At 38.3% G+C, this 12,213-nt stretch overlaps 2 protein-coding genes across 3 annotated transcripts in view; both read left to right on the forward strand.

Moving 5' to 3' along the window:
- Positions 1-12,213, forward strand: part of SCP2 (sterol carrier protein 2) — a 981,293-nt gene that overhangs the window by 139,259 nt on the left and 829,821 nt on the right. The gene's annotated exons all lie outside the window — the stretch shown is intronic.
- Positions 1-12,213, forward strand: part of ZFYVE9 (zinc finger FYVE-type containing 9) — a 116,242-nt gene that overhangs the window by 39,317 nt on the left and 64,712 nt on the right. Inside the window, exons 4-6 of one of the 2 annotated variants that reach the window (XM_069591811.1) lie at positions 5,967-6,066; positions 8,482-8,658; positions 10,321-10,490. In XM_069591811.1, the coding sequence (XP_069447912.1) occupies positions 5,967-6,066; positions 8,482-8,658; positions 10,321-10,490 (447 nt within the window). The remainder of the gene's footprint in view (positions 1-5,966; positions 6,067-8,481; positions 8,659-10,320; positions 10,491-12,213) is intronic. The other variant, XM_069591820.1, reaches the window with a different exon arrangement.

Genomic DNA, 12,213 nt, shown 5'->3' on the forward strand with positions numbered 1-12,213 from the left:
GGATTTTGGTGGTGAATACGGCATAACCTTTTAAGATCCTGAATTAAAAGAACTTTAAAATAATCTGTTGGCTTACAATCTCAGGATCAGTTTTCTCAAGATTTTTTTGTCCTCTGGTCTTAAAACATAGCCACTTGGTTATGCTTCTTGGGAAGCAGCAGCAGTAGCTGCTGCTGCTGCTAGAGGTAGTTAATTTCTCAAACTGCAGTTGTGTTGAATTGTGGTGTTAAGCGCATTGTAATGAGCTGTTGTTTTTCAGTCATTAAGTTGTGTCTGACTTTGCCACCCCATGGATTGCAGCATGTCAGGTTTCCCTGTCCTTCAGTATCTCTGGAGGCTTGCTCAAACTCATGTCCGTTGAATCAGTGATGCCATCCAACCATCTCATCCTCTGTCACCCCCTTCTCCACCTGCCCTTAGTCTTTCCCAGCATCAGGGTCTTTTCCAGTGAGTCAGCTTTTTGCATCAGCTGGCTAAAGTATTAGAGCTTTAGCATCAGTTCTTCCAATGGATATTCAGGATTAATTTCCTTTAGGATTGACTGGTTTGATCTTGCAGTCCAAGGGATTCTCAAGAGTCTTCTCCAACAACACAGTTCAGAAGCATTGATTCTTCGGTGCTCAGTCTTCTTTACAGTCCAACTCTCACATCTCTACATGACTACTGGAAAAATCATAGCTTTGACTATACGGATGGCAAAGTGATGTCTCTGCTTTTTTATACGCTATCTAGGTTTGTCATAGCTTTTCTTCCAAAGAGCAAGCGTCTTTTAATTTATAGCTGCAGTCACTATTCACAGTGGTTTTGGAGCCCAAGAAAATAAAATCTGTCACTGTTTCTACTTTTTCCCCATCTATTTGCCATAACGTGATGGGACCGGATGTCATGATCTTAGTTTTTTGAACTTTGAATTTTAAGCCAGCTTTTTCACTCACCTCAATTCACCCTCATCAAGAGGTTCTTTAGTTCCTCTTTGCTTTCTGCCATTAAAGTGGTATCATCTGCATATCTGAGGTTGATATTTCTCCTGGGAGTCTTGATTTTCTGGCTAGTGATTCGTCCAGCCTGGGCTTTCCTATGATATACCCTGCATAAAGGAGTTAAATAAGGAGGTTGACAGCATACAGCCTTGACGTACTCCTTTCCCAATTTTAAACCAGTCTGTTGTTCCATGCCCAGCTCTAACTGTTGCTTCTTGATCTGCATGCAGGTTTCTCAGGAGACAGGTAAAGTGGTCTGATATTCTGTTTAAGAATTTTTTACAGTTGGTTGTGGTCCACAGAGTCAGAGGCTTTAGCTTACTTAGTCAGTGAAGCAGAAGATGTTTTTCTGGAATTCTCTTGCTCGTCTATGATCCAAAAGATGTTGGCAATTTGTACTCTTATTCCTTTGCCTTTTCTAAATCCAGCTTGTAGATCTGGAAGTTCTTGGTTCACGTACTGTTGAAGCCGAGCTTAAAGGATTTTGAACATTACCTTGCTAGCATGTGAAATGAGTGCAATTGTACGGTACTGTGAACATTCTTTGGCATTGCCTTTCTTTTGGATTGGAATGAAAGCTGACCTTTTCCAGTCCTGTGGCCACTGCTGAGTTTTCCAATTTTGCTGGCATATTGAGTGCAGCACCTTAAAAGCATTATCATTTAGGATTTTAAATAGCTCTGCTGGAATTCCAGCACCTCCACTAGCTTTGATCGTAGTAATGCTTCCTAAGGCCTACTTGACTTCACACTCCATGTCTGGCTGTAGAATAGTAACCACATTATTGTGGTTATCTGGGTCATTAAGACCTTTTTTGTATAGTTTTTCTGTGTATTCGTGCCACCTCTTCTTAATCTCTTCTGCTTCTGTTAGGTCCTTGCCATCTGTGTTCTTTATTGTGCCCATCTTTGCATGAATTATTCCCTTGGTATCTCCAAGTTTCTAGAAGAAATCTCTTGTCTCCCCTTCTGTTGTTTTCCTCTATTTCTTTACATTGCTCACTTAAGAGTTTCTTAACTCTCCTTGCTGTTCTCTGGAACTCTGCATTAAGTTGGGTATATCTTTCCCTTTCTTCTTTGTCTTTCACATCTCTTCTTTTCTCAGCTATTTGTAAGGTCTCCTCAGAGAACCACTTTGTGTTCTTGCATTTCTTTCTCTTTGGGATGGTTTTGGTAACTGCCTCCAATACAGTGTTTCGAACCTATTATGTAGCTTACTAGCTCTATGACAGAGTAGTTTTACTTCATGTTTATTTAACTCTGTTAATTATGAATGAATGCTTTCATAGAATTTATGAGTTTAGATGAGATAATACATGTATGTTAAGTGCCTAGTATTCATATAGTTTCCTGTGAACCTGAGCAAGTCATTTAATGATCCAAATTTAGTTTCCTCTGATAGAAAATAAGGTAATATAGCTCCAGTTCTCCCTATACCACAGAGTTGTTTTGATAATGGGAAGCCTCTGAAAATGTAAATTGGTAATCGTGGTAACTAGGTAGATTAATTATACCTAGCAGAAGAAGAGGTGATTGCTCTCACTTTGTCTTTAATAGGACCTCATCTCTTGTTTCAGTTATGTAAGATACAGGATACTTATTGGCCATAAAAACTGGACTAGTAAAATTTGCACTGCTGGGAACACCTTTCTACCTGTATGAAGTTCTCTCTGATAGGGATTAATGAGTTCTCAAGAAAATAAATCTTAACAGGGAGCTAAGGAGATTCTTGTTGCCTGGTATGGAAGGGAAAAGAAGTAAGATTGTCGGGAACCAACCCTGGAAAGTGGAAATAAGGTGCTGGAAATTGGCATGGCCAATTTTTGGTGGCCTAGTTTGATTCCCTATAGCTGGGGCTGTGCTTGCTTTTATGGTTAAACTCTGTATTTTGATCTTTCCTGGCTTGCATAGCAAACCAATGAAAGCAGCTGGTATGATTATTATTCCACACATAAGGGTAGTAAAAAAACAGAAGTGAAAGCCCAGAATTCCCAGTCTTTGTTTATTTCACCTGCTATATTGCCTCTTCAAACAGAAATAGCAGATGTTACTAATCTAAACACTCATGTTATGTGTTTGTGGATAGGAATTTTGCCTAAGAACAGCTTAGATTTTTTTCCCCTCCTATATATTTGCTTCCCTGGTGGCTCAGCAGTAAAGAATCTGCCTGCAGTGCAGGAGACGGACATGTGGGTTTGATCCCTGGGTCAGGAAGATCCTCTGGAGGAGGGTATGGCAACCCACTCCAGTATTTTTGCCAGGAAAATCCCATGGACAGAGGAGCCTGGCAGGCTACAGTCCATGGAGTCACACAGAGAGAATGCACTGGTCATAGTAAACACCTTTTTTCAACAATACAAGAGATGACTCTACACATGGATATCACCAAATGGTCAGTACTGAAATCAGATTGATTACATTCTTTGTAGCTAAAGATGGAAAAGCTGTATATAGTCAGCAAAAACAAGACCTGGAGCTCACTTTTGGCTCAAATCATCAGCTCCTTATAGCAAAATTCAGGTTCTATTGAAGAAAGTAGGGAAAACTACTTGGCCATTCATGTATGACCTAAATCAAATCCCTGATAATATAGTAGAGATGACGAATAGATTTAAGGGATTAGATCTGGTAGACAGAGTGCTTGAAGAACTGTAGTTGGAGGTTCATAACACTGTACAGGAGGTGGTGACCAAAACCATCCCAAAGAAAAAGAAATGCAAGAAGGCAGAGTGGTTGTCTGAGGAGGCTTTACAAATAGCTGAGGAAAGAAAAGATGTGAAAAGCAAGGGAGAAAGGGAAATGTATAACCAACTGAATGCAGAGTTACAGCAAGAAGAGACAAGAAGGCCTTCTTCAGTGAACAATGCAAAGAAATAGAGGAGGACAACAGAAGGGGAAAGACTAGAGATCTCTTCAAGAAAATTGGAAATATCAAAGGAACATTTCATCCAAAAATGGGCATAATCAAGGACTGAAATGAGAGAAGCAGAAGAGATTAAGACGAGATGGCAAGAATATACGAAGAACTATACCAAAAAAAGATTCTAATGACCTGGATAATCACGATGGTGTGGTCACTCACCCAGAGCCAGACATTCTGGAGTATGAAGTCAAGTGGGCCTTAGGAAGCACTGCTGCCAATAAAGCTAGTGGCAGTGCTGGAATTCCAGCAGAGCTATTTAAAATCCTAAAAGATGATGCTATTAAAGTGCTACACTCATTATGCCAGCAAATTTGGAAAATGCAGCAGTGGAAAAAGATCAATCTTCAATACTAAAGAATGTTCAGACTACCGGCCAATTGCACTCATTTCCCATGCTAGTAAGGTTATGCTCAAAATCCTTCAAGTTAGGCTTCAGTTGTATGTGAACCAAGAACTACCAGATATTCAAGCTAGACTTAGAAAAGACAGAGGAATTAGAGATCAAATTGCCAACGTTTGCTGGATCGTAGAGAAAGCAAGAGAATTCCAGAAAAGCATCTACCTCTGTTTCATTGACTATGCTAAAGCCTTCGGCTGTGGATCATAACAAGCTGTGGAAAACTCTTCAAGGGATGGAAATACCAGACCATCTTACCTGTCTCCTGAGAAACCTGGAGTCAAGAAGCAACAGTTAGAACATTATGTGGAAGACTGACTGGTTCAAAATTAAGAAAGAAGTATGACAAGGCTGTTTATTGTCACCCTGTTTATTTAACTTGTTTGCATAGCACATTATGTGAAGTGCCGGGTTGGATGAGTTATAAGCTGGAATCAAGATTGCCTGGAAAAATATCAATAATCTCAGATATGCAGATAATATGACTTTAATGGCTGAAGCTGAAAGAGAAGAGGAACTAAAGAGTCTCTTGATGAGGGTGAAAGAGGAGAGTGAAAAAGCCAGCCTAAAACTCAATATTTAAAAAGCTAAGATCATAGCACCTGGTCCAATTACTTCTTGGCAAATAGAAGGGGAAAAGGTGGAAGTAATGACAGATTTCCTCTTCTTGGGCTCTAAAATCACTACAGATGGTGACTGCAACCATGAAATTAGAAGACGATTGCTTCCTGGCAGGAAAGCTAAGGGCTTCTCAGGTGGCACTAGTGGTAAAGAACCTGTCTCCCATTGCAGCAGACTAAGAGACCTGGGTTTGATCCCTGGGTTGGGAAGATCCCCTGAAGAAGGGCATGGCAACCCACTCCAGTATTCTTGCCTGGAGAATCCTATGGACAAAAGGAGCCTGGAGGGCTACAGTCCATGGGGTCACAAAGAGTCGGACACCACTTGGTGACTGAACAACAATATTGACTCTAAACAGAAATAGCAGATGTTACTGGTCTAAACACCCAAGTTGTATGATATTTTGAACAGAAATTTTGCCTAAAGACAGCTTAGATTTTTTTCCCCCGCCATGTATTTGCTTCCCCAGTGTCTCAGCGGTAAAGAATCCTCCTGCAGTGCAGGAGACATGGGGCATGTGGGCTCTCTCCCTGGGTCAGACATGACTAAAGAGACTGGGCATGTATATATTTGCTGTGTAGTCTTGGCTAAAAATTTCTGTTCTCAGTCAGCAATTTAACTTTCCTAATTTTTGACAGACATGTTCATCTCTTTTTGCTTTTGAATACGGTCTCCACACCCAGCTTCCTCAATTGCATTTTCCTTTGAAGTTTTTAGGACTTCCCTGGTGGCTCAGACAGTAAAGTGTCTGCCTACGATGCAAGAGACCCGGGTTCAGTCCCTGGGCTGGAAAGATCCTCTGGAGAAGGAAATGGTAACCCACTCCAGGACTCTTGCCTGGAAAATCCCATGGATGGAGGAACCTCGTAGACTACAGTCCACAGGGGTCCATGGGGTCACAAAGAGTCGGACACGACTGAGTGACTTCACTTTGAAGTTGTTAGTGTTGTATTAATATGGTTTCCTGACCACAGTGTTGATCAGTATTGGTTTATTTCCTTTATACTGTGATCCTAAGTAAATTTAGTATGTTCTTTTTCCTGCAGGTTTTTTGTGCTTCCTGCTGTAGTCTGAAATGTAAACTGTTATACATGGATAGAAAGGAAGCTAGAGTATGTGTAATCTGCCATTCAGTGCTAATGAATGGTAAGTATTAAAACAGGTTGAATTCACAGTTACTGAAACAGAACAAGAGAATGCCAATGAAAAAACTCCTGATTTTTCCTGCCTTGCTCTTCAAGTTGTTCACCTTCTCAAATGTCATAACTTTAACAGAAAAATTTGAAAATATCTTAGTATTTCAGAATTCCTGTGCCTAGTTTAATGAATAATTGCTAAATTCAGGTAAGTTTTGCAGGAAGAATGGAAATTTTTGTGGAAATCTGGTGCTACATTGCTGTTAATGTTCCTGTGAAGTAACTGGAGTTGGAGGGGGAGGGGGCTATTGACCACTAAATTGATGAAATATTGAAACTGGCTTGAGGTTTTCCTTTCAAGGGAAGAATTCTGTTTCTAGGGAATACCTTAATGACTGAATATATTCTTATTAACACCTTGGTCCACTCATCTTATGAAAAATAAATATTTTTAGCATCTAGGATCAAAGAAAACTGCATTTTTCTATCATTTATCACCTTAGTACCGGTTAGATTTGTTATGAGGATAATGATTTTGAATTTACTTATATGGTAAAAGAATATGGCCAGGAAAAGGTAAATATAGCTTATCCTGTGTTCACCTTTTGCAGGACTGGAAATAAATCCAAGGGCATTTTAGTTAAAACCGAACAAACCAACCAACCCCCGGAGTATTCTTGTAAAAAGATAAAATAAAGTTGATCAGACTATTTGGTGTTTTCTCTTTGAGTGCATCTTTGTACAGTTGCCAGAACAGTTACTAATAGACGTGAAATGTTGGAGTTAGATACCAGTGCTGCTTACGCCAGGATAGTGTGGCTCCTGGAGGCTGAAACTTATCTGCTCAAAGTCCCTCCTGCTCTTTGTGTCTGCGTTGCTCATAGTGATGTTTTCCTGTTGCTGGCTTATTAACCTATTGCATGTTATTTAATCTGATCTTTTCTGATTTCCTATGATCCACCTAGTTTCCTCCCATTTCTGAATTCTTATAATTTTGATCAAATATGAATTCATTCTCTTTACTCTTAAGGGTCATTTTTCAGATGGTGGTTATTTCACTCAGTGATCATTTCATTGTCAGATATTTATTCACAGATAATAGCATGCTGCTTAATTACAGTACACAATACCTCTTTTATTTGATGAGGTCTTCCAACTTGATAGCTTGTTTTTTTAACTTGGCATAGCTAAAGATGAAGGAAATGGCAGAGGATTCATATGGAATACTTACTTTTTTTATTAAGCCAAGGATGCCCTTAACAGGGGATCCTAAATTCTTCTTTTCCTGGTTTTTCCAGCCTCTTTCCTCTCGCATGGCTTAGCCTGGTCTTTTACTGAATATTTAATTTGATGCTTTTCGGTGTTCCCTGTCCCTTTTTCCCTTTCTCCTTTTCTCTTCCTTCCCTCTTCCTGCCAGTGCTTTCAAAGGAACATAACTGTTGTTTCGAGCTTTGTCCTGCAGTTTGGAGGCAACAAGTATTCAAAATCTTGTGGATCATTCTTTGATGCAGAATGAGATTTTTTAAAAAACGCTCCAAAAATTGGGTGATTTTATTCCTGAGCGTGTGATATTACCTGAACCTAGATAATAAAATTTATATATTTCATTTCTGTAGCATCTTTCATCCTGTTTACTTTGAAGACAATAATTGATATGTCAGTATTTAGTTAGTAAAATTATGGAGTATACAGAACCTTAACACATTTGTGATCATTCATACTGGTTGATGGCACTTACATGATATTGGCACATTTTCATGTTCAAATGGGTCCTGTGCTTTTGAGACACAGGAGATTTCACAGAGATGTGAAATGGTTGTTCTTGTATACTTTTACACAGGGTAATGATTGTACAAAAGGAAAATTCACAGAAATGTTAAGATGTTTTCTTCTGAGCTTTAGGCTTCAGAATTTTTCAAATGAGATTTTACTTCAGCTGAGAAAAGCCTAAAAATCTAGAATTGAAACAAAAAATATCATACAACAGAGTTTTGCTCTTTTAGCCCCTGATTTTTAAAAAAAAATGCATTAAATATTAAACCTGCCCCACCACCAGAAATGTCTAAATGCTATCCCAATTGTAAATCTTTAATAAGTTTAAAATTATTTTACTCCCTCTTAAGGTAATGTGTGGTCCTCTTTAAAGGAGCCAGGAGCCTATCATTAACCTCAAGACTAATCTGCTATCAGTCTGTATCAGAAATATCATGTAATTCTTATTTGTTGCTTCCAAATAGTTTACTTAACTACATGGTCTCCTTTACTGAATAAAATCACCTATCTCCTTAATACCTTTATTAGCTGGAAGAGAGACATACTATGAGTGTTAATGAGGAGGAACTACATTATTTATCCAGTATTGTGGAGGTCTTGATGTCCATATTTTACAATCCATTCACATTGATTGTGTCTGTATTTGCTTTAGCTCAAGCCTGGGAGAACATGATGAGTGCCTCAAGCCAGAGCCCTAACCCTAACAATCCTGCTGAATACTGTTCTACTATCCCTCCCTTGCAGCAAGCTCAGGCCTCAGGAGCCCTGAGCTCTCCACCTCCCACTGTGATGGTACCTGTGGGAGTTTTAAAGCACCCTGGAGCAGAAGGTAGGGGATCATGTGCTATTCTCTCTCTTTTTCCTCACCAAGTTCCTCTGAAAAGGTGCTGATGTGATTTTACATCACAAGTCTTTAACACTGCAGATAAGTCCCTTTGGGTGGTTATTAAAGCGGAAGCACAGGTGAGAAATGTCTTGAGACTATTTCTGGGCAAATAAGGAATAATATTGTATTGCCTGATATTTTGGAGGCACCTCTAAAAATATGCCAATACCCTCTCCCACTTAAGAATGGAGTAATTACTTTGTTTTTACTTGAAAAGAGTTGAAGAATTTGAAGTCAGCCTGAAAAATCCTAGCCTCATACCTACCTTAGTATTCTTTGTAGGACTTTAAGAAGTGATAAAAATGAGAATTCTTTTTTCTGAACAGCCCATTCTAGTATTGATTTTTGGAATATATATTGCCATTTTAAAAAAAATCTATCCATATAAAAATGTGAAAATACTGTGTTAGGTGCACAGATCTTTATAAAATCAACCCTTAATTCTGATGATATCATATGATAGATGGAAAATTATAGACTCAACTTATTTTAGTTTATTATATCTTTATGATAATAGTTTTGTTAGATGAAAGGCACTTTGTTAAGTTCTGGGGATTATGAATAGCAAAAATAGCAATTATTTATTTCTTTAAAATGATCTTGTCAGTAAGTCTCCCTTAATAATTAAACTCTGTCTTCTTTCATTAATTTTATAACTTTTTTGTCTAGCAATATTCCCTTCCCCTTGCTAAAAAGCCCCCTCCCCTTTTGAAGATCAAAAACTTCTATTGACATTATCATACTTTTCCCCATTTCCTCCTCTTTTCAGATCATCCCTTAGTCATTCTCGTGTTTTAATGAGCTCAGGTTTTCTTTCTTAAAATCTTTATCCTCTTTACATCTTTTGTTGTTTTTGTTGTTCTTCCCTAGTTTCTCTTTGTTTTCACTGTTTGAATTGATTTTCAAAACTGGATTTGAAGAGATCATTTTTCTGGACTGAGTTTTCCAGCTTTTCCCCATCCTTTTACTAAAATGCAGAGTACTTTCACACTGCCAGATCAGTCTTTTTCTTTCTCAGCTACACTTCAGCCAAAGATCTGGTCAGTTTGCTTCCCAGTTCTTTCATATCTGTGCCAGCTCTTCTTTTATGAGTTAATGATTCTTCAACATTCTTCAGGGCATCTTTTGCTCTTTCAAAATGCTGTATCACTTTTCCAGATAGATACTTTATTCCTACAGAAACTTCATACTTTCTGGAGATGTGGACGTCTATTTCTAGATATTTTTTCCCTGATGTTTATTTCCTATGCACTTCAAACATTTTCCTTAGTTTATCTGTTTGTGTTAACAGGACAGAGTATGTGACAATCATAGGTGTGTTTAATATTTTAAAGCAAAGTGTTTTAAATCTTTAAAACTATGTTTAAAGATTATAGAATTAATGGATTATAGAAGTAAGGAATATATTTAATTATAGAAGAAAGGAATATATTTAAATGTGTATTTTATTAACTGATAACCACTTTTATGCAGTCACAGTTATGTTTATAATTATGCTAAGTAGTGGTTTCTTTGTACATCTGAAATTGGTGACCTTCTCTTCTTGGTGTTAGAAACCCTACCAATGTCACAGTGATGCCTGTTTTATTTTTCTGGCTCCTCAAGTGGCTCAGCCCAGAGAGCAGAGGCGAGTTTGGTTTGCTGATGGGATCTTGCCTAATGGAGAAGTTGCTGATGCAGCCAAATTAACCATGAATGGAACTTCCTCTGCAGGAACCCTGGCTGTGGCACACGACCCAGTCAAGCCAGCAGCTACCAGTCCTCTACCAGCAGAGGTAAGAAAATAAAACAACTAAAAGTGAGTACTTTCTTTTCTCAGCGTTGTGCTGCCTCTGTCTTGCCTTTTTCCTGATTGAGTGACCTTTCTGTGGAACCCTATAGACTTTTGATACAGTTTCGTACATGTGTGTGTGCGTGTGTGTGCCTGCTTGTGTGTGCATTTAGGGGTAAAATAAATGTGGCAAAATCAGTTGTTCTTGTTGCTCTATATTTGGAAATTTTTTCAGGAGAAAGCTTCTTATAAAAATTGTTCTTGGGTGAGCTCAGCCTACCACTGTAGCTATAGGTTGTGCTGGGGGGAATCCTGGTCCCTTGATAACACATATACATGTGTGTTCAGTCACTCAACCGTGTCTGACACTGCAGCCACTGTAGCCTGCCAGGGTCCTCTGTCCATGGAATTCTCCAGGTAAGAATACTGGAGGTGGTTGCCATGCCCTCTTCCAGGGGATCTTCTCGATCCAGGGATTGAACCTACATTTCCTGCATCTCTTGCGTTGCAGGCGGATTCTTTTGCTGTCAAGCCATCAGGGAAACCCTGGTCCCGGGATACACAAGCTTTTTAAAAGCATATTTCCCAGGTTCTGTGATAGCCTCCAAGAAGTTGCTGTGTTGAGGAAGGGCCAGGAAATAGGAAGATGGCCGAGGAATTAATCTGTCCCTTTGTCTTCAGTCTGAGTATCTCTGCTCTTTTCTGGTCTACCTGTAGCATTTCCATGTAAGATTTTTAAAAAGGGATTCTGAAGCTTAAAAATAAGTTGAAAATCCACTGACTTAATGGGTGAAAGATTAGTTTATCTGAGGAAACGAGCTCATACTGTGTGGTCACATTCACTTTGTCTCTAAGGATATACTGGTCACAATTTGGAGGTTTATTTTCAGAAGGGGACAAATATTATCTTCATTTTTTTTGAGTCCGTGAAGAATAGAGCCACCTAGGACCATAATTAGAAAGTATACACATAGGATTGTTTATACAGTGAGTCCTGATCTTATTATTATTTGCCCATTTAATACGGTGGTCAAGATTACAATAAGGTGATTAATTCCAGCTATGTGTGTTTGTCTTTTTTTTTTTTTAAGTAAAGTAAGAGGATCAGAATTTGGATAATGTTGCTACTTTTCAAGTTTTTTATGGTTACTATTTATTTATATTTATGTTCAGTAATATTTTTCTAGCAATTTACATGATTTTTGGATTTGGTTGTAGTTGAAATTGCATGTTATTAAGATTAAATTTATTGACACACAGAGCTAAATTTCCTTTTTGGTGAAAGTACAGTGAACCATGTCACTGTCTTCAAGTATTCCTAAGTCTGTTTGGGGGGATTTTTCTATGGCTGCAGAGGACAATAGCAAGAACTATGACTGATTCTTCTTTGCATCTATACAATGACTTTGTCAAGAAAATGTATTTTTCCTACAGTTGTTTATGTGGAAAAATTTCAAACCCACAGCAGAGCTGCAAGAATAGTACGTGGATGCTGATATACTCTTTAGCCATGTTCACCCGTTGTTGCCATTTTGCCACATTTGCTTTACCTCTACACACACACATACTTTTTTTTGAGGAACCATTTGAGGATTAATTGCAGTTTGTCACTTTAATACTTCAGCCTATGTTTCCTGAGAACAAGTCTTTTTTTTTTTTTTTTACTTAAGTACAATTACATGAGAAACAAATTCAACATATAATTCTATTATCAAGCATATTGTTCA

Source organism: Ovis canadensis, chromosome 1 (genome assembly GCF_042477335.2).
Source record: "Ovis canadensis isolate MfBH-ARS-UI-01 breed Bighorn chromosome 1, ARS-UI_OviCan_v2, whole genome shotgun sequence".
NCBI classification, from domain to species: domain Eukaryota; kingdom Metazoa; phylum Chordata; class Mammalia; order Artiodactyla; family Bovidae; genus Ovis; species Ovis canadensis.